This window comes from Pseudophryne corroboree, chromosome 2 (assembly GCF_028390025.1).
Source record: "Pseudophryne corroboree isolate aPseCor3 chromosome 2, aPseCor3.hap2, whole genome shotgun sequence".
Lineage (NCBI taxonomy): Eukaryota > Metazoa > Chordata > Amphibia > Anura > Myobatrachidae > Pseudophryne > Pseudophryne corroboree.
This window is the reverse complement of record NC_086445.1, coordinates 493,904,130-493,926,701: the sequence shown is the minus strand read 5'-3', so window position 1 is coordinate 493,926,701 and position 22,572 is coordinate 493,904,130. Positions and strand designations below refer to the sequence as shown.

The 22,572-nt window shown below is 43.9% G+C and overlaps 1 protein-coding gene across 5 annotated transcripts in view; it reads left to right on the top strand.

Moving 5' to 3' along the window:
* Positions 1–22,572, top strand: part of DTX2 (deltex E3 ubiquitin ligase 2) — a 180,659-nt gene that overhangs the window by 4,168 nt on the left and 153,919 nt on the right. For all 5 annotated transcript variants that reach the window (XM_063953950.1, XM_063953953.1, XM_063953954.1 and 2 more), the window contains exon 2: positions 570–991. In XM_063953950.1, the coding sequence (XP_063810020.1) occupies positions 685–991 (307 nt within the window). In that variant the 5' untranslated portion in view covers positions 570–684. The remainder of the gene's footprint in view (positions 1–569; positions 992–22,572) is intronic.

Sequence of the window (22,572 nt, the reverse complement as noted above, 5' to 3'; positions counted from 1 at the left end):
TTCGCCCATCAGACTTTTGCTTGCATGTTATGTAAAAGATGTATGCGGCAGTGCACAGTTGTGGCAACTTACTACTAAACTTACTACTAATGATGATAATGTGGGGTAGTCCATTCTACTGGCAAAACTGAGCACTTGGAGATTGTAGTATTTCCACGTTAAACATGTATTTCATGTAAATAACTGTTAAAAAATAAGCACAGCGTACAGGGTTAAATAAGTAGTAGTCACTGATAAATTCTAGTCACATTTGCATTTTTCCAATATTTCTACCATTTTTGTACTTTTGGAATTGGACTTTCTTAAAAATACAGTCCATTTTTTTTTAATGCAATATTAAGTTGAAATGAACATTACAATTTCTTTTATTGTAGAAATGTTATAATTAGAATTTTCAGGCATTATGTTACACCATTAGCATACCAGTATATTATTAAAACAAATACTGAATAATATTCTAAAAAAAAATATTTGTAATTGCACTGGTTGATATAGAACAACTAATGATTATTTAATAGTTATGCTTCTGTCAATTAATATTTTGTTCTTTTTTCTTTTTTTTCTTTAAGGCTACGAAGATGGTCCGTGAAGAAATCATCCCTTTTCATAGAAAGACCCTTTAAACATTAGAGCACTTTGATTTTTTTTGGGCGGGGAGGGGATAGTATCACTGAACCATCTACAATGGCAGCTGGCCCATCCCAAACTGGGGGAGTTGCAGGACCATCTGGACCTCCTACAGTGACAAATCAATGGAATTCTGGATCTCTAGCCGTTGCTGTTTGGGAATGGCAAGATGAGCTCAGCAAATGGAGACCATATAGCGGAAAAGTGAGCAATTATATAGAACAATGTATGCAGGCTTATCAGCAGCAGAAAAATTCCCGTGCTCTTGGAAACAGCAACAGTATCTCACTTGGACAAGTTGATCCAAAGTTAGCTCCATATATAATTGATATTGCAACTCTTGCACAGTTTCGCCAAGATACAGGTGAGAGTACATCAATTGGCTAAAATATATGTATTTTATGTGACGATTAGACAGTCTATTATTCCAAAGTGCCTTTTAGAATTACATCTGCGGCAGGATAATGTATTCCAAACAGAAAATTTGGTTATGTGTTTAATATTGAAAGTGAGACCCAGGGGGATATTTATCAAAGCTTGGAAAGAGATAAAGTACCAACCAATCTTCTCCTGTCCTTTTTGAAACGCAGTGTGTAAAAGGACACGAACTGATTTGTTGGTACTTTGGGGTACATTTACTAAGCAGTGATAAGAGCGGAGAAGTGAGCCAGTGGAGAAATTGCCCATGGCAACCAATCAGCACTGAAGTAACATCTACAATTTGCATACTATAAAATGATACAGAGCTGCTGATTGGTTGATGGGGAAATTTCTCCACTGGCTCACTTCTCCGTTCTTATCACTGCTTAGTAAATGTACCCCTTTGTCTCTTTCCACTTTATCTATCTCCAACCTTAGATAAATCTGCCTCCCAGTTCCCAATGGTTACTTGACAAGAAAAAAGGGCGCCCGTAACCTTCAACCCTATGGGAACTTCCTAATGCTGCACAATTTTGAAAAAAAGGGGGAGGTTGCCAACTCCTAAAATGCAAGAACAAATGGAAAGAACCAATCTGTGCGCAAAAGGATCAAAGTTAAAACATAAATTGTTTTATTAATAATCCAATATTGGATAAATAAAATATAATCTTTAGGAGTGACCACACAAATACAATATTCTAGCAAATATCACTACTAAATTTTAAAGACCATCTATACCTAGTAAAATGAAACCAAGAGAGATGTAGCAGTCTCTCAGAGATTGTAACTAATCCTGAACTGATATTAATGTAACGATTCAGAATGTATTTCCCACAACGCAGTCTCTCTTGGTTTCATTTTACTAGGTATAGATGGTCTTTTAAATTTAGTAGTGATATTTGCTATAATATTGTATTTGTGTGGTCACTACTAAAGATTATATTTTATTTATCCAATATTGGATTATTAATAAAAAATTTATGTTTTAACTTTGATCCTTTTGCGCACAGATTGGTTCTTTTTTTATTTTTTTTAATGTTTTTATTTGTGTTGTGTAGTTATTTGAGGTTACAAATACCATGTTTTGCCACAGTAGCTGTTTGGCTCAGTTTCCTTTAACTTTTGCACAGTCTTATTAATGATGCATTCTTGAACGATTCATCCAACATTCAATCTTGCTATTGTTGAAAGAACGGCAGGGATTTGCGCATGGTCGCACTTAAACCTTACAGACAGAAGTTCAGCTATAAAAAGAATGCAATATTACTTTTCCTCTTTCACTTTTGCATATGTGTTCTTATTAGAACAGCAAAATCCCCCTAAACGTAACTGAATGATTCAAGCATTTCTGCAGCTGTTGCTGTGGTATAAGCTCCCAGGCATGCGTATCAAACAAGTGCAGTCTGGGTGCACTGAGTAGAATGAAGAAAGTTCAGAGTATGTTTTACATCAACCTGTTTTATTAAAATAGGCAGTGGAACTACCAAGTGTTTTAGACTGTAGGACCAGTTTGTGTCTTGACTGTTTCTATTTTTGTATAGAAATCTGGACTAGTTCTTCAGTTAAGAACAACATTGCACATCTAGGGAGTTATTCTCAGTCCCACACAATGCCAATGTTCACAGTTGAGTGATCTTATTTGCTCCTGCGCCTGAAAATCCCTATGAACTTGTATCACGTATGTTATGCTGCAAGCACCTGTGATTAATGTGCATGGAGTCCGTAATGATTTGTTATGGGAGTGTCGCTGATGTGGTTGCTTACACAGACTCTTAAGGGGCCCATACGTATATGATTAATTGTGCCAGTTCCCTATTCTCCTGTGTCTGAGTCGGGTTCAGATCCAACATGCTGGAAATCTGCAATTTGTCGATACCGACTTGAAAATGATCAGAATTGGTGAGTCAGAGGTTTTTAACATGTGGGATTTTGTTGTTCCGCCAGCAAATCTAATCATCACATGGCCCGCATCAATTGCTTACATTGGAGGCCATACTCAGACTAAGGGCAGTATCCAGTTACCCGCGGATATTGACAGTGGATAATTGTTTCACTGGGGGTTATCCAGTTAGCCCCGATAAACCAACGCGAGTCGCGGTTTATCAGGGATTTTGTTTCGTCTGCCTCAGGCAGGCAAAACCAAATCCCCGAAGCAGCCCCGTTTCCATTCGAAAATGGGGCTGTGGCTGACAAAAACACACAGTTTTTACTGAACCTGTGTTTTCTTGAGAAAATGTTTTTTGTTTATTTACAGGCGATTTGATTGGATAGCCTGTAATATATATATATATATATATATATATATATATATATATATATTATATATAAGAATCCATCAGTGAGAGGGCAAAAAACGGACGTTTATCGCACCCAATGTTTTACTGCGTCTAATTCAATACCTACCATAGGGCTGGTGCAAGTTTGCAATGGTGTGACCAGTGATGGTGTCTGCGAATGCCTCTAATGTGGGCATCTCAGCCCTTGCACATTCAGGCACAATTGATATACCAGGGTAAGGGCTGACACAACTACAGCTAAAGGTGCCAAATCAGTCGCAGCAGCATAGCCGGCAGAATCGGGCCCTACTGTGCCCATTTTCCTTTTTTATTCATTTTTTTGCATTTACTTACCAGCTTGCCATTTTCTCATCCGCCTGAGCCTTTCCACTGTCTCTTTCTGCTTAAAACCATTTGTTTGTTTGTTTGTTTTTTGTCTGTCTCCTAAAAAGCAGATCTATTTCGCTATTACAGTGCATCTTGCCTGAGCACCAAATTACCTTTCTGTTCCTTGTGTTTATGTGTTCGTCCTATTCCTGACATAAGTCTGTTGCTTTTAGAATTAGACCTTTTTTTAATTGTCCCCACTGTTCCTATGCTCTGATTTCCCATTCATTCTGGTAGAGAATCAATTTGTAAGAAATTTCCTATTGCCACAAAGTCCGTCTACCTGAAATGTAATACTTTGTTTTTGCATTGCATGTGTCCCCTTTTTGTATTTATATTAAACCGTTGATTGATTAATGTGACCCTAGTTCTCACTTATGTGGGTCATACATCAGAAAATTTCATTCCAGCGAAACAAGTAGGCTGGTAGGAATGATAATCTGACAGTGTGTGGGAGTATACGATAGTCAGCCATTTGCTCCCACACATCAAAAACTGTTGATCCAACTACAGATATGTCTTCATACAACTTGCCTCAGTACACCACCCAGCGAGAGATGCCTGGTGTGAGTGAGCTGACAGGTACCGTGCAACACTATTAGCGCTGGGCATCTTTTTTGTCTAATTTGCAATACAATGCAAATATTATGCACAAACACTCTCTCCTGATTAAAAAGTTATGTGGCATGCCTATTGTCACACTTGGCTTGAGTTGGGGATCTGACGACTGATAATTGACTGAGGGGGCAGCTATCGGCAAAGGAAGGAAACGAGGTGGCTGAATTTAGTTCTTACTCATGGATTGAAGACTTAGGCCAGAAGATGTAGAGGCGTAGGCAATGAGGACAATGAACAAGAACGATACACCTGAAGAAAGATTAATTCGGCTTTACGGAGACCTCAATCATACACAACGACTAGGAGATAAGTCTGAGTGATTTCTGAAAGACGAAATGTTTGTGACTTGTAAACGATGTTGAAGAACACTGAATTGAAGACATGACTTGTGATTTGTAAACTATTCTGAAGAACACTGAATAAAGAGACGACTTGGGATTTGTATTACTATGCTGAAGAACACTGAATGAAGAGTTGATTTGAAGAACGATGTTGAAGAGAGGGTCGCTGTAAGCACCGTCGGCAAAGGGAGACCCTCTACCAAATAGAGGACCCAGCGGTTAAACCACAAGAGCAGGTGGACTGGGAGCAAAGGACTGCAGTAACAGAACTGACCACTGGATGGCCACAACAAAACCAGGCTACCAGGGGTTAATCTGGGAGCACAGCAGCAAGTAACTTGCACCTTACAGCAGCAAGTAACTTGCACCTTACAGCAGCAAGTAACTTGCACCTTACAGCAGCAAGTAACTTGCACCTTACAGCAGCAAGTAACTTGCACCTTACAGCAGCAAGTAACTTGCACCTTACAGCAGCAAGTAACTTGAAACACTGGCACCATGACTAAGCATCAACCCCTTTTTATAAGGGAAGACTACACCGGATTGGCTGGATGCGAACTTGGATACCTATTGAGAAAACTAAAACAAACACAAAACTGCTTAAAGCGCCTAAATTAAGAGTGTCTATTAAACAACACCAGGAGCGCTGCCTTAAAAAGCACTGTGTATGTGCCTCAATATATGTTCAAGCAAAAAAGGAGAAAAGGCTGCGCTTATGGTGTTATTAATGAACCATGTTTATGGAGAGCTGACAAACAAAACGATGTATAGAAAAAAAAATGTTATTATATACTAATACACCAATAAAACTATATACACAATGTATAATAAAATTGTAAATTTGTATATACTCTGAAAAGACCGTATTTTTAAATAAACAAATAACAGTATCCACACAATGAATTTGTTAATAAACCAGTGCAATTGAAGTTGGTAATACTGTTAAGAAATGTTGCAATAATGTATCGTTCATGTAGCTGCTCACTAGAGATGTAACACTCCAGGAAATTGATTTTTATATAGATGATGGAAAATCTACAAACTTTCTGTAGGTGCAGAGGCAACATGCACTTAGTATCTAAAATGATGAAAGTCTCGGCAGTGTATGGATCGATACAAGAAAGTTATATAATTACCTCTCCTGGGCTATTAACACGAGTTTCCTCTGTGCAGTCCAATGTAGCCCTCTGATTAGAGAAGTGGAATTGAGCACAATTGCTCTAATATGAGCTGCTCCTGTGTAATACACGGCTTTTTTAAGGCTTTCCTGAAGTCTCCAAGGGGCTTGTCGAAATCTTTTAATGTGCCCACTTGTGTACGGAGAAAGAGGTGCCGTCCGGTACCGCTAATTGAAGCTGCTGTTGATGGCCATTAGTAGCTGAAGGCGCCGTGCAGCGGCGCTAACCGGGGCCGCCGTTAAATACAGGAAAAGTCCTTTATTCGGAGGCAGAAGTCTCCTCACTTACAATGACGGCCGCTGGCAGCGGAGCAGAGGCGCTGTATGGAAGCGCTAGCCGAAGCAGTCTCTGATGATTGAAAAAGTCCTCTAGTGAGTGACAGGGAGCGTCCCCGTTAGTGAGCAGTGTCATTATGATCGGTGATCAGAGTATCATGTTGGAGGAGCCTTCGAATAAAGGACTTTTCCTGTATTTAACGGCGGCCCCGGTTAGCGCCGCTGCACGGCGCCTTCAGCTACTGATGGCTATCAACAGCAGCTTCAATTAGCGGTACCGGACGGCACCTCTTTCTCCATACACAAGTGGGCACATTAAAGGATTTCGACAAGCCCCTTGGAGACTTCAGGAAAGCCTTAAAAAAGCTGTGTATTACACAGGAGCAGCTCATATTAGAGCAATTGTGCTCAATTCAACTTCTCTAATCAGAGGGCTACATTGGACTGCACAGAGGACGCTCGGTGTTAATAGCCCAGGAGAGGTAATTATATAACTTTCTTGTATCGATCCATACACTGCCGAGACTTTCATCATTTTAGATACTAAGTGCATGTTGCCTCTGCACCTACAGAAAGTTTGTAGATTTTCCATCATCTATATAAAAATCAATTTCCTGGAGTGTTACATCTCTAGTGAGCAGCTACATGAACGATACATTATTGCAACATTTCTTAACAGTATTACCAACTTCAATTGCACTGGTTTATTAACAAATTCATTGTGTGGATACTGTTATTTGTTTATTTAAAAATACGGTCTTTTCAGAGTATATACAAATTTACAATTTTATTATACATTGTGTATATAGTTTTATTGGTGTATTAGTATATAATAAACAAAAATTTTTTTTTCTATACATCGTTTTGTTTGTCAGCTCTCCATAAACATGGTTCATTAATAACACCATAAGCGCAGCCTTTTCTCCTTTTTTGCTTGGATACTTATTGGCTTGGCTTGGTCTCCAACATGGCGGCTCCCTGCACAGAGGAAACATGTGGAACCAGCACACAGCCACTACCTCGGGCCTCAGCCTCCCAGACGCTGCACTTCAGCAACAGGACACTGGGAAACAGACACCTCCGGCTGCCATGCTCCGCTCCCAGGACCTGGACCCCGGCCTCCAGATACCTGGCAGCCGCACCGGAGGTCCTTGCTGCCGCAGCTCCTATCCACCACAGCCACATCAGCCAGCTAACAGGAAGGCCGCAGGGACCAGAATCGGAGGTAAGACTCAAGATGCTGACACCTATATTCGGTGTGTGACCATCTCTGTATCTGCATATGAAATGTTACATTACAGGGTTCTCTAGGAAAACACTGTAGTGTAGCATTTCGTATGCAGAAACTGCCACAGTCGCACACAGACTATAGGCTTGCGGTGTACCATTTTAATCAGCATAGACTGCTTGTGCATCATATTCACATCGTTTTATGAATAAGACACATTTTTATGGAAAAAGTTTCATGAAAAGATGCTCGGTGCTTCTGAGTCACACCATGGCATGGTTTAACGTTCCAGGAGGCTAAATGTATGTGGACACATCTGTAGTTAGGAAAAATCAAACCTGTTTGATTTTTTTCCCAACTAACCCTTTGATCACCGCACTGGTTTTCAAAGCCCACCAAGTCCTTTGGGTACCAATAATTTTTTATTCATATCAACTTAATACTCACAAATTTGTAGATAAAGCTGCCCAAACAGAATTTTATTTTATATGGAGATAGAATTTATTTTAACATAAAAAAAACACATCACATACTGAACTACAGGTACAAGGGCAACCATGCACTTGTAGTTCTCAAAGTGCTAGCTTGCCTTTGCAATAAGTCTAAAGAGCAGTCTATCCACTCCATCCTGTAAACATGGGCTAGTCTAGGTAACATAAGTGATATGGGAACGGAAGTAGTCTGGATCCATTGGGACAAAATGTTTTTTTTTTAGCCACTGCTGCTACTCTAGCAGGCAGTAATCTGGTGTCTTTACTGTATTGAGTGATCAAGGAAAGGGCATACTAATTCCACAGTGCCCACGGCATTGTCATATTAAAAGGAATATGAAGCGTGTTGTTCACATAAGATTGGACATTATTCCAAAAAGAGTGAACCAATGTGCAAGACCATAAACAGAGAAGACTATCCGCTTCAGGGTGGTGGCATTTAAAACAGTTTGATTTATCTGCTGCTCCTGTGATAAATCTAAGCTTCGGGGTGTAGTATGCCCGATGGAGGATCTTATATTGCATTTCCGCAAACAAAGAAGAGATCAGCTGCTTGTTTAATGTAACTGAAGCCTTAACAATATTTTGCAAGGGGAGATCAAGGGAAGAGTCCCTCCACATAGCCTGGCCCGTAGACATGGTAGTAAGGTCAAGCTTCCGCCTAACCTGTTCATACAGGAAAGGAGGTACCCAACCTGTTTTTTATCAAAATATCCAACACGGTAGGTTGATTTGGCGGCTTTAGTTCAGTTAACAGTTTGGTCACAAAACTACGGGCCTGAAAATAGGCAAATAAGGGGATCTGAACATTTGGGAATAGCTCTTTAAGCCTGGTCAAGGTGTGGGCAGAGGAGAGACCACCATCCATGAAATGATGAGCCAAACTAAGCCCATGGAGATGCCAAGTCCAAAATATCACGTTCAGGTTAGCCTTTTGAAAATCTTGGTTACACAACAACGTGTATGAGTATAGGATAAGCCTAATAGCCTGTGGGAGATACGCCACGCCACACAAGGGTTACATAAATATGGGTTGTCCTTAACCTCTGCAGGCAAGGAAGGTGACGGAGTATGTAAAATTGAAATCGGAGAGCAATCTGTAAAAAATACCTGCTCAATATCTAAATTAACAAAATTAGTAGCCTGTGGGGGACCCAGTCCAATGCATACTTTAAGTTAGATGCTATCGCATAGTCCTGTATACTGGGGAGATTAATGCCCCCAAGCGACAATGGCTGCTGTAATTTCAGTAGTGATATCTGAGGGCGTTTACCAGCCCATATGAATTTAGACAATGCTCGATTAATAGTTGCAAGATCTTTTTTGCTCAATAGGAAAGGCAGCATTTGGACCGGGTATAAAAGCCTAGAAAAAGATATCATTTTAAATAAATGACATCGTCCAATATAAGAGAGCGGTAAATGTCTCCCATTTTTCAAAATCCTTTACCATTTGAGTTATAAAGTGGGAATAATTGATAGTATATATTTTGGTTAAATCACTAGGAAATTTCAGACCCAAATATAGTAAATGATCTTGGGCCCAACGAAAAGGAAAAGAGGATCCCCATCCCAATTTAGCTGCAGTATGTAATGCTAAAGCTTCCGTTTTATTAAAATTGATGAGAAAGCGACACTCTGTGGAAAGCAGTCAAAGTACCTTGTAGGCTAGGAAGTCCCTGTTTTGGGTTACTAAGATTATAAGAGCAGATCGTCCGCAAAGGCTGATACTTTCACCACCGTGTCACCTAGCCTAACACCCTGCCACATCGCATCTTTAAAAAATATTTGAATTAAGGGATCCAGTGCCAGATTAAACAATAGGGGTGAGAGCGGACAGCCCTGACGGGTTCCCCTAGACAATATAAAAGGCACCGAATTTAATCCATTAATAATCAAATGTGCTACCAGGTGTGAATACAGCATATTAAATATACCTATAAAATCCGTGCCAAACTGTTGAGCGTGCAGCAATCATAAAATATGTGACCAGGAAACTGTCAAAAGCCTCATCGGCGTCGCAACTGACAATTATGGCGTCATTGTTGGCCATTTGGTGACAGCGATGCATTGCTGCCACCAACATATGCACATTATGGACCGAAGTTCTGCCCTTCACAAAACCATTTTGGGCTGGATGTAACAGTCGAGGGAGAAAGCTCTGCATTCATTGTGCCAATAATTTGGTGAATAGTTTTAGGTCCTGATTTAATATGTAAATTGGTCTATAAGATTGGACCTGTGTGGGGTCCTTTCCCGGTTTTGGGAAAACTATAATCCTAGCCTTGGAGGGGGTTCTCCAGTAAGTAGAGAATTAAAGTAAGCAGGTGCTGCAGCAAATGGTCCAGAAGGAGTTGATAAGGCTCCAAACCTATCTGGACCTGGGGATTTACCTTTGGCTAAAGATTTAATCAAAAAGGACAGTTCTACGTCTGTTACTGGCGCAATTAGGGAATCCCGCTCTGCCTCAGTAAAAACAGGCAGGTCCGCTCTAGAGAGGAATTGTTCACCTTCAGATGGACAATCAGGCGGAGAGTCATATGACTGATAATTCCAAAATTGATTAGAAATAGCAGACAAGTCTGTAACTGGGGACCAGCCAGAGGGTTAATTTATAATATACGATAAGGGGCGGTGTGGGAGCGAACTAAATCAGCAAGCAGTCTCCCCGTAATGGTATTTGCTACGCTGAATATCATACGTAAATTGGGCCCGTTCGGTGCATAAAGCATCATATGAGTGCTTTGCATCTAAGTATTTTTGACGAGAGTCAATAGAGTCTGATCGCAGCATAGCATTGTATGCCACCGTCAATAGTTTACTATGCTCCTCAATTACTTTTTGAGAGCTGTCTACGTTTCCCAGCCACATATTCCATAACTTGGCCTCTAGTCACTGGTTTCGCCACAGCCCAAAACAGATGAATGTCATCCAGATGACTTGCATTATCCTGTTCATAATTACAAAATTCTGTTACCAAGTGATTACGAAAATCGGGCTTAGCTAAATAGGCAGGAAATCTCCAGCCCCGCTGACATCGATGGGCTGAAAAGCGCTTCGTGCATACACACTGAGCGCTTTTTCCCCCCCCTGCCCAGCGATGTCAGCAGGGGTGAGCGGCTTTCCATAGCAGGACGCTATGGAAAGCCGCTCACACCGCTGTTCATCTACTGGTAACACCAGTAGATGAACGGTGGCTGCCAGTGATGAAGAGGGAGTGCGCATCAGCGCTCACCGCTCATTGCTTGCTCATACACACTGGGCGGCTTTGAGCTGAAAGCAGCTCAGCACACCAAAAGTGAGCTGCTTTCAGCTCAAATTTCAGCTCAAAATCGCCCACTGTGTATGGGCCTTTACTTAAGATAGGACTGAATCTTTGTGGAGCAATCGATCAAATTTGCCATACTATCCTATACTCCCTCTAAGCCACCAAATTATCAAGACCGTGGTATGTAGTTGCTTCCGTCCCGTCCCAGCGAGCGTACGGGGACGTAGAAATGGGTACCTAGAGTGTCGTACCAAACCTGAAACAAAAACATCAAAAGTTTACAACGATAAACCAAATATTCGAATTCTGAATCATCTTAAAACTTAACTGAACCCAAGAGGGCAATCCTGAGGACTGCCAATGTCGGAAATACTGATAGCAGGGCCAGAGGAGAAGGGTCATGGGAAATACATGGAAAACATCGAGAAGTAAGACAACATCAGCAAGATATTGATAATATTGACATAACAAATTAATGTTCGGCCACTTATGTAGCAAATCCTGAAACTGAGTAAACAAAAGGGGAGATGTCCCAATAAAACTCTGACAATATCCCTCCGTCAGCCATATAGTGACAGACATCAAGAAAAATATGGTAGTATCAAGGAGAACCAGTAAAAACGTAGAAGACCTGAATGTAGAAAAGATACTCATGCAAACAACATTACGTAACGTCAGCCTTCATCTGATCTGTGTACCGAGGATCCCGATGAGAGTGAGTTCACACAGTTCTTGGCCGCTTGCGGAGATTCAAGAAAATGGGGTTTGCCATTATGAAAAACACAAAGTTTTGCAGGATATAGCAGAGAAAAGCGGCAACCCAGGTCAAATAATTTCTTGTCAGGGCAAATTCTCGTCGCTGCATGGCCACTAGATAGGAAAAATCCTGGAAGAGTAGTAGCTTTGCACCTTGATGGCGAAGATCCGCACACTTACGATAAGCTTCCAAGTGACGCACTTTATCTGCATAATTTAGAATCCTCAAGATCACAGGCGAGGGCAATCCCCAGAGATTTGTCTGTCGGGGCCTACACGATGTACTCTCTCTCAACCAACAACGAGGAACCGGCTGGGACACATCCTAATTCTTGCGGCAACCACTCAGAGACAAGTGGCATCAAATCTGCGTGTTTGACTGATTCTGGGAGGCCGATGATGCGGATATTATTTCTACGATTTCTGTACTCTAAATCTTCTAATTTGTCTGCCATGGATAATACCGTTTTCTCCTGGGCAGACAAAGTGGCCTTTGTAAGCTCATCCTCTAAATACGAAATGCGTTGTTCCGCTTCAGAGAGGCCCTGATCGTGGTTCGTGAGTTGGGTGAGAGCAAAATCAATGGCGTCTTTCAAAGGCGCTAACTTCTGGTCCAGGAGCGAGGCCAGGAGAGTGGTGAGTTCTTGTTAGGTTAATGAGCTAGTGACGGCCGAAGGAGAAGCTCCACAGGGTTGGTCGCCATCAACATCTCCCCGCCGAACACCAGGAGAGGCAGGGAAAGCGGGAGACGGGGTGTCCTTACCACGGCCCTTGCCCGTCTGACCACCCTTAAGGCCTCTCGAAGGTCTAGTCACATATTTATCCATAGTCACAGCAGAAATGCATACAGGGCGCATTAAGACAAAAGAAGATTGCTGAAGTCAGATAATGTTAGTATATTGTATTCCAAAGCACCAGGTGTTAGACTGGCCAGTCAGCGGCTATCCGTGCATATAATGGTGCCTGAATAATCCCTGTCCACTGCTCCCTGTCCCCACACTGTATCGGTGTGAACAGAGGAAGAGGCATGAAAGGTATGGAGGCCACCCGGTAACCTGGGGCGGCGTGGTCATCCGGAAACAGAAATGCAGCCAGGAATAGGAAAGAATATGATGGAGGTGGGCTAGTGGAGCTTACCCCTGAATGCAAAGTCTGTGCAGGTGATACATAGTAACATAGTATCTGAGGTTGAAAAAAGACAATTGTCCATCGAGTTCAACCTATTTGTGGTCTCCTATGCATGATGATTTGACTAAAATTTCTGACTGATGCTGCTGTCAGCCGTTGCATTTTATCTCTATTTATAGTAACTATAATGCATGACTATGCACCATACCCCTGGATATCCTTATCCATTAGGAATTTATCTAACCCATTCTTAAAGGTGTTGACAGATTCCGCCATTACAACTCCCTCAGGCAGGGAATTCCAAACACGTATTGTCCTTACCGTGAAAAAGCCTTTACGCCGTATTGTGCGGAATCTCCTCTCCTCTAACCTGAGCGAGTGTCCACGAGTCCTCTGTGTTGATCTAACCAAAAACAGGTCCCGCGCAAGCTCTGTGTATTGTCCCCTTATATATTTGTAGATGTTGATCATATCCCCTCTTAGTCTCCGCTTTTCCAATGTAAACATGCCTAGTCTTTCAAGCCTTTCCTTGTATTCCATCGTATCCTTTTTGTAGTACGGTGCCCAGAATTGTACACAGTATTCAAGGTGTGGCCTCACTAGTGATTTATATAACGGGAGTATAATACTCTCGTCCCTAGCATCAATACCCCGTTTTATGCATGCTAATATCTTATTAGCCTTCTTTGCTGCAGTCCTACTTTGGGTACTACTGCTTAGCTTGCTATCTATGAGGACACCTAAGTCCTTTTCCAGTACAGAATCCCCTAATTTTACCCCATTTAGTAGGTAGGTGTAATTTTTGTTCTTGTTACCACAGTGCATTACCTTACACTTGTCTGTGTTGAAGCGCATTCTCCATTTGGCTGCCCATGCTTCTAATTTAACTAAGTCGTTCTGAAGAGACTCGGCATCCTCCTCTGTATTTATAGCCTTACATAATTTGGTATCATCTGCAAAAATTGACACCATGCTCTCTAGACCTTCTGTTAGGTCGTTAATGAAAATATTGAACAATAGCGGTCCTAATACTGAGCCTTGCGGCACACCACTTAGCACTTCAGTCCAAATTGAAAAAGATCCATTAACCACAACGCGCTGCTCCCTATTATCTAACCAGTTTTTGACCCAAGTGCATATTGTGCTTCCTAGCCCTGATTCTTGTAGCTTGTAGATAAGTCTCATGTGTAGTACAGTATCGAACGCTTTGGCAAAGTCTAAAAAGATTACATCCACGTCTTTACCCTGATCTAGATTTGCGCTTACTGTTTCATAAAAGCCAAGTAAGTTGGTTTGACAGGATCTGTCCTTCATAAACCCATGTTGATTCCTTTTAATGACCTTATTGACTTCAAGGAACTTCTGAATACTATCTCTTAGAATACCTTCCAATACTTTCCCCACTATAGATGTAAGACTAACTGGTCTATAATTACCTGGTTCAGCTTTACTTCCCTTCTTGAATATAGGCACTACTTCCGCTATACGCCAGTCTTTGGGAACCATACCTGATATAACTGAATCCTTAAAGATCAAAGATAGCGTTATTGCCAGTTCAGAGTGAAGCTATATTAGAACCCTTGGTGAATACCATCGGGCCCTGGATGTTGCCGCAGCACCAGCTTCAGAAACTGCGCTGTCGCGTATTCAGGGCCCTCAGCCAAGAGCCCCGGAGTCTCCCAGTCACCGCCGCCCTGCTGAGTCCGAACGGGGTCCTATGGAGCCTCCACCGCTGAGTACACGCCCGCCGGTGTGTAGTGTAGGAGTCCCGGAGCAAAGCTCCGTACGCGAGGCCGCAGCTGCATATGGGAAAATAGGCCGCAAACTGCGGCAACAGATTCCTGCGTTCCCCGGCTCCGCGTCAGTGCAGTCCGAACCACCGGACTGAACTGGCCTAATGTATATGCAGGCAGAGTGCCGTGGCTCCCCATAGCTTCCTCTCCCAGGATGATATTAGGGAGATGGGCTCTGGAGCTCTGCAGCAGCACGTCTTCCTCCTGTGCCCGCAATGCCTGCCCTCCTCCCTTATATTTTATAGAATGTACTTGTTAAAGGATCCTTCAAAGCTGATTGGTTGCCATAGGCAACTTCTCCACTGTTCCTTTTCTTCACTTTTCACTGCTTCATGAATAGACCTCTTGGTCAGTTAGCTGGTTTGAGGAAAGTTGGTGTAGGGTATGGCCAGCTTTCCCTCTGATACCTTAACCATCGTCAAGTATGGCCTCTTTGCCAAGCCAAGATTGCTTGCTTCCTCTATAAGGAACATAGGATACCCCTACGTCTATCAGCTACAGATCTACTGCAGTTAACATCAGCCATATACAAATATATGCTTTATAGCTTGCCACAGCTATGTCCCAGCCATTGTGCTATGATCGCGACACTGTATAGAACAGTCTAGACCATTGAAGTGCTACTAGCAGATGCCTACAGTATGTGTATTCTAACTTGAAGGCTTGAATGTAAGTTAGGGCCGCATGCCATAAGAGCAGAGCCATACGTTTTGTATTGAAGTAAATATTGTTTTATGAAGAAGGACTTTTGAGGTAGAATTGGTAATGTACACTTTCAGGTCCCAAATTATCTGTGGTATAGACACATTGGATTTTTGCCTTCTGTCTATTGCTTATAAAACAATATGGGGGAATTAAATTTTCTCTAACGTCCTAGAGGATGTTGGGGACTCCGTAAGGACCATGGGGATAGACGGGCTCCGCAGGAGACATGGGCACTTTAAGAAAGAATTTAGTTCCTGGTGTGCACTGGCTCCTCCCTCTATGCCCCTCCTCCAGTCCTCAGTTTGAAATTGTGTCCATACGAGCTGGGTGCTTTTCAGTGAGCTCTCCTGAGTTTACTGAGAGAAAGTATTTTGTTAGGTTTGTTATTTTCAGGGAGCTCTGCTGGCAACAGACTCCCTGCATCGTGGGACTGAGGGGAAAGAAGCAGCCCTACTCTCTGAAGCTAGGTCCTGCTTATTAGGCTACTGGACACCATTAGCTCCAGAGGGATTGGTACGCAGGCTCTCACCCTCGCCGTCCGTCCCGGAGCCGCGCCGCCGTCCCCCTCGCAGAGCCGGAAGATAGAAGACGGGTGAGTATGAGAAGAAAAGAAGACTTCAGAGGAGGCAGAAGACTTCATGATCTTCACTGAGGTAACGCACAGCACTGCAGCTGTGCGCCATTGCTCCCACACACCTCACATACTCCGGTCACTGTAAGGGTGCAGGGCGCAGGGGGGGGGGGCGCCCTGGGCAGCAATATAAACCTCTTATTTGGCAAAAGGAGCATATATACAGCTGGACACTGTATATATGCATGAGCCCCCGCCAATTTTACACTTTTAGCGGGACAGAAGCCCGCTGTCGATGGGGCGGGGCTTCTCCCTCAGCACTCACCAGTGCCATGTTTTTCTCCACAGCACCGCTGAGAGGAAGCTCCCCGGACTCTCCCCTGCTTATACCAAGGTAGAAGAGAGGGTTTTAAAGAAGAGGGGGGGCACATAATTCAGCGCAGATAATAACAGCGCTACTGGGTAAACATTAAATTGCTGTGTTTTTTCCTGGGTCATATAGCGCTGGGGTGTGTGCTGGCATACTCTCTCTCTGTCTCTCCAAAGGGCCTGGTGGGGGAATTATCTTCAGATGAGCATTCCCTGAGTGTGTGGTGTGTCGGTACGTGTGTGTCGACAAGTCTGAGGTAAAAGGCTCTCCTAAGGAGGAGATGGAGCAAATGTGTGTGTGAGTGGTGTCTCTGTCAACAACGCCGACACCTGATTGGATATGTGAAATAAAGTGCTGAGGTAAATTTATTGCACAAAAGATTAGAGAACAGACAGTGAATCTACACAGGTCTCTCCCTATGTCGCAGAGACCTTCAGAGTCTCACAAATGCTCACTATCCAAAATAATAGACACTGATATCGACACGGATTCTGATTCCAGTGTCGACTACGTTAATGCAAAGTTACAGCCAAAACTGGCAGAAAAGTATTCAATATATGATTATTGTAATAAAAGATGTTTTGCATATCACTGATGACTCATCTGTCCCTGACACGAGGGTAAACATGTTTAAGGGGAAGAAAGCTGAGGTAAATTTCCCTCCTCTCATGAAGAAAAAGAGCGGGAATCTCCAGACAAGAAGCTGCAGCTTCCCAAAAAGAATTCTCAGGGAGTATCCTTTCCCTACTAGGGCCAGGATACGATGGGGATCTTCCCCTAGGGTGGACAAAGCTTTGTCACGTTTACCCAAAAGGTAGCGCTGACTTAACAGCTATCCTCAGGGATCCTGCAGATAGCTTGCAGTAAAAGTACTTTGAAGTCCATTTACACACATTCTGGTACACTACTCAGACCGGCGATTGTGTCGGCATGGGTTTATAGCGCTGTAGCAGCGTGGACAGATACCTTATCAGCGGAGATTGAAACCCTAGATAAGGATACCATGGCATTGACCCTAGTATATGCGTGTGTGTGTATGTATGTATGTATGTATATATATATATATATATATATATATATATATATATATATATATATATATGAGAGAGAGAGAGAAGATGCTGTCTTATATATAAAACATGCCCACTGAGACATTAGTCTACTGGGTTATAGAGTCAACGCTATGTCGATTTCTGCTTAGAAGTGTCCTGTGGAACATGCAATGGACAGGTGATGCCGACTAAAAGAGGCATATGGAAGGTTTACCTTACAAGGCTGAGGAATTGTGTGGAGAAGGGCTCTCGGACCTGGTCTCCACAGCTATAGCTGGTAATTCTGATCTTTTGCCTTATATTCCCTCACAGCCTAAGAAAGCACGACATTATCAAATGCAGTCCTTTCGGTCGCAGAATAACAAGAAAGTACGAGGAGCGTCCTTTCTTACCAGAGGTAAGGGTACAGGGCACAGCTAGTTCCCAGGAACAGAAGTCCTCTCCGGCCTCTACTACATCCAACGCATGACGCTGGAGCTCCGCTAAGGGAGTCCGCCCCAGTGGGAGCACGTCTTCGACTCTTCAGCCACATCTGAGTTCACTCACAGGTGGTTCCCGGGGCAATAAAAAATTGTTTCTCAGGGTGACAAGCTGGAATTCGAAAGGTGCCTCCTTGCCGGTTTTTTCTTATCGGACCTACCGGCTTCTCCCCCAGGAAGGGAGATAATATTAAATACAATTCACACATTGTATCTCCAACAGGTGGTGCTCAAGGTTCCCCTCCTGCAACAAGGAAGGCGATATGACTCAACCTTGCTGTAGTCCCGAAACCGTACGGTTCGGTCAGACCTATTTTTAAAAATTAAAATCTCTGAACCTATACAGGAAAAGGTTCAAATTTAAAGTGGAATCGCCCAGAGCGATCATCGCCAGCCTGGAAGGGGGGGATTTGATGGTGTATCTAAAGATAAAGGCTGCATACCTTCATGTTCCCATTTATCCACCCCATCAGGCGTACCTGACAATTGCGGTACAGGATTGTCATTACCAATTTCAGGGTAATTGGCGGAAATAATAGTGCTCCTACGCAAGCAAGGAGTCACAGTTGTCCCATACTTGGACGATCTCCTAATAAGGGCGAGATCAAAAGAGCAGTTGTTGAACAGCGTGTCACTTTCGCTGAAGGTGTCACAGCAACACGGCTGGATTCTCACTTTCCCGAGGTCACAGTTGGTTCCTATAACTCGTCTGCCCTTCTTGGGTATGATTCTGGATACAGACCAGAAATGGATTTACCTTCAGATAGAGAAGGCCCAGGAACTCCTGACTCTAGTCGGGGACCTATTGAAACCAAGACAGGTGTCAGTGCATCACTGCACTCGAGTCCTGGGAAAAACATTCCCTTCAGCAGGTTCCATGCGAGGACTTTCCAATGGGACCTACTGGACAAGTGGTCCGGGTCACATCTACAGATTCATCAGTTGATCACCCTATCCCCCAGGGCCAGGGTATCTCTCCTGTGGTGGCTGCAGAGTGCTCACCTTCTAGAGGGCTGCAGATTTGGCATTCAGGACTAGATCCTGGTGACCACGGATGCGAGCCTCCGAGGCTGGGGAGCAGTCACACAGGGAAGAAATTTCCAAGGTCTTTGGTCAAGGCAAGAGACTTGTCTTCACATCAACATATTGGAACTAAGGGCCATATACAACACTCTACGTCAAGCGGAGACCTTTCTTCGCGACCAACCGGTTCTGATCCAGTCAGACAACGTCACCGCAGTAGCTCATGTAAACCGCCAAGGCTGCACAAGGAGCAGAGTGGCGATGGCGAAAGCCACCAGAATTCTTCGCTGGGCAGGAGAATCATGTAAGAGCACTGTCAACAGTGTTCATTCTGGAAGTGAACAACTGGGAAGCAGACTTCCTCACCAGACATACGTCCTGGAGGGGGGAGACTTCATCAGGAAGTCTTCGCACAGATTGCAGTTCGGTGGGGACTGCCACAGATAGACAGGATGGCGTCCCGCCTCAACAAAAAGCTGCAGAGTTTTTGCGCTTGGTCAAGAGACACTCAGGCAGTAGCGGTGGGCGCCCTAGTGACACAGTGGGTGTTCCAGTCAGTCTATGTCTTTCCTCCTCTTCTTCTCATACCCAAGGGTTGAGAATAATAAGAAAAAGGAGGAGTGAGAACAATCCTCATTGTTCCAGATTGGCCACGAAGGATCTGGTATCCGGATCTGCAGGAAATGCTTACAGAAAATCCGTGGCCTCTTCCTCTAAGGCAGAACCTGTTGCAACAGGGCCCATGTCTGTTCCAAGACTTACCACGGCTGCGTTTGACGGCATGGCGGTTGAACGCCGGATCCTAGCGGAAAAAGGCATTCCGGATGAGGTCATTCCTACTCTGATAAAGGCTAGGAAGGACGTGACATCTTAACATTATCACCGTATATGGCGAAAATATGTTTCTTGGTGTGAGGCCAGGAATGCTTCTACGGAAGAATTCCATCTGGGCCGTTTCCTTCACTTCCTACAAACTGGAGTGAATTTTGGGCCTAAAACTTAGGTTCAGATTTCGGCAATATCCATTTTCTTTCAAAAAGAATTGGCTTCTCTACCAGAAGTTCAGACGTTTGTAAAAGGAGTGCTGCGTATTCAGCCTCCGGTGGCACCTTGGGATCTTAACGTGGTGTTAAGTTTCCTAAAGTCACACTGGTTTGAACCACTTAAAACGGCGGAGTGGAAGGTGGTCATGTTATTAGCCTTGGCTTCGGCTAGACGTGTGTCAGAATTAGTGGCTTTGTCACATAAAAGCCCCTATCTGGTTTTCCATATGGATAGAGCAGAATTGCGGACCCGTTCGCAATTTCTGCCGAAAGTGGTATCAGCTTTTCATATGAACCAACCTATTGTGGTGCCTGTGGCTACACGTGACTTGGAGGATTCCGAGTTACTTGATGTGGTCAGGGCTTTGAAAACTTACGTGGCCAGAACGGCTAGAGTCCGGAAAACTGAAGCGCTGTTTGTCCTGTATGCATCCAACAAGATTGATGCCCCTGCTTCAAAGCAAACTATTGCTCGCTGGATTTGTAACACGATTCAGCAAGCGCATTCTACGGCTGGATTGCCGTTGCCAAAATCGGTCAAGGCCCATTACACTAGGAAGGTGGGCTCTTCTTGGGCGGCTGCCCGGGGGGTCTCGGCACTACAGCTGTGTCGAGCTGCTACTTGGTCGGGTTCAAACACTTATGCAAAATTCTATAGGTTTGATACCCTGGCTGAGGAGGACCTCATGTTTGCTCAGTCGGTGCTGCAGAGTCATCCGCACTCTCCCGCCCGTTTGGGAGCTTTGGTATAATCCCCATGGTCCTTACGGAGTCCCCAGCATCCTCTAGGACGTTAGAGAAAATAAGATTTTACTTACCGGTAAATCTATTTCTCGTAGTCCGTAGAGGATGCTGGGCGCCCGTCCCAAGTGCGGACTTCTTCTGCAATACTTGTATATAGTTATTGCTTCAATAAGGGTTACGTTATAGTTGCATCGGTCTTGCACTGATGATATGTTGTTTTCATACTGTTAACTGGGTAGTTATCACAAGTTATACGGTGTGATTGGTGTGGCTGGTATGAATCTTGCCCTTGGATTAACAAAATCCTTTCCTTGTACTGTCCATCTCCTCTGGGCACAGTTTCTCTAACTGAGGTCTGGAGGAGGGGCATAGAGGGAGGAGCCAGTGCACACCAGGAACTAAATTCTTTTTTAAAGTGCCCATGTCTCCTGCGGAGCCCGTCTATCCCCATGGTCCTTACGGAGTCCCCAGCATCCTCTAGGGACTACGAGAAATAGATTTACCGGTAAGTAAAATCTTACTTTTTGGGCGTCTAACAATACCATCTAAACGAGACTTTTGTCACAATTCATTTGTTTGGGCGCCCATTCACATTGCACATTCTGCGCCCAAATAGACATGGTTTAGCCGCATAAAATGGCTGAATTCATTTAAAGTACTGCTCTGTGCTGCAGCTACCGTGCTTTTAAATGGAGAAACAATTGAATTGCTCCATTTTGCGCCCCCCTAGTGGTAGCCACAGGGTAAAACAATTGAATTCCCCCCAATAAGTCCATTTCTTCATACCCATCAGGGATCTACTGTGATACGCAGTATTTAATGGTCTTTACTGGGCAAAACCTAACTTGATAAAACAGGCATTTATACAATGTATGAAAAAGGAAGTGATTGTTTGCACTATAACATAACAAGGTGCATTTATTTTTATAGCGCAAACAGTCACTTCCTTTTTTATATATATTTTTTTCTCTGACGTCCTAGTGGATGCTGGGTACTCCGTAAGGACCATGGGGTATAGACGGGCTCCGCAGGAGACTGGGCACTCTTAAAAGAAAGATTAGGTACTATATCTGGTGTGCACTGGCTCCTCCCTCTATGCCCCTCCTCCAGACCTCAGTTAGTATCTGTGCCCGGCCAGAGCTGTATGCACCCTAGGGGCTCTCCTGAGCTTCCTAGAAAAGAAAGTATTTGTTAGGTTTTTTATTTTCAGTGAGATCTGCTGACAACAGACTCACTGCTACGTGGGACTGAGGGGAGAGAAGCGAACCTACCTGCTTGCAGCTAGCTTGGGCTTCTAAGGCTACTGGACACCATTAGCTCCAGAGGGATCGAACACAGGCCCAGTCCTCGGTCGTCCGGTCCCGGAGCCGCGCCGCCGTCCCTCTTGCAGAGCCAGAAGAACGAAGATAAGTTGAAAATCGGCGGCTGAAGACTCCGGTCTTCATTAAGGTAGCGCACAGCACTGCAGCTGTGCGCCATTGCTCCCTTAGCACACCACACTCTCCGGTCACTGATGGGTGCAGGGCGCTGGGGGGGGGGGTGCCCTGGGCAGCAATTAGATTACCTTACTTGGCGAAAAGCACATAATACAGTCTGATAAACTGTATATGTGCATTAACCCCCGCCATTAAAGTACATAAAAGGACAGAAGCCCGCCGCTGAGGGGGCCGGGCCTTCTTCCTCAGCACTCCGGCGCCATTTTCTCTTCACAGCTCAGCTGGAAGGAAGCTCCCCAGGCCCTCCCCTGCAGTATCCTGGTACACAAAGGGTAAAAAAGAGAGGGGGGGGGGGCACATAAAT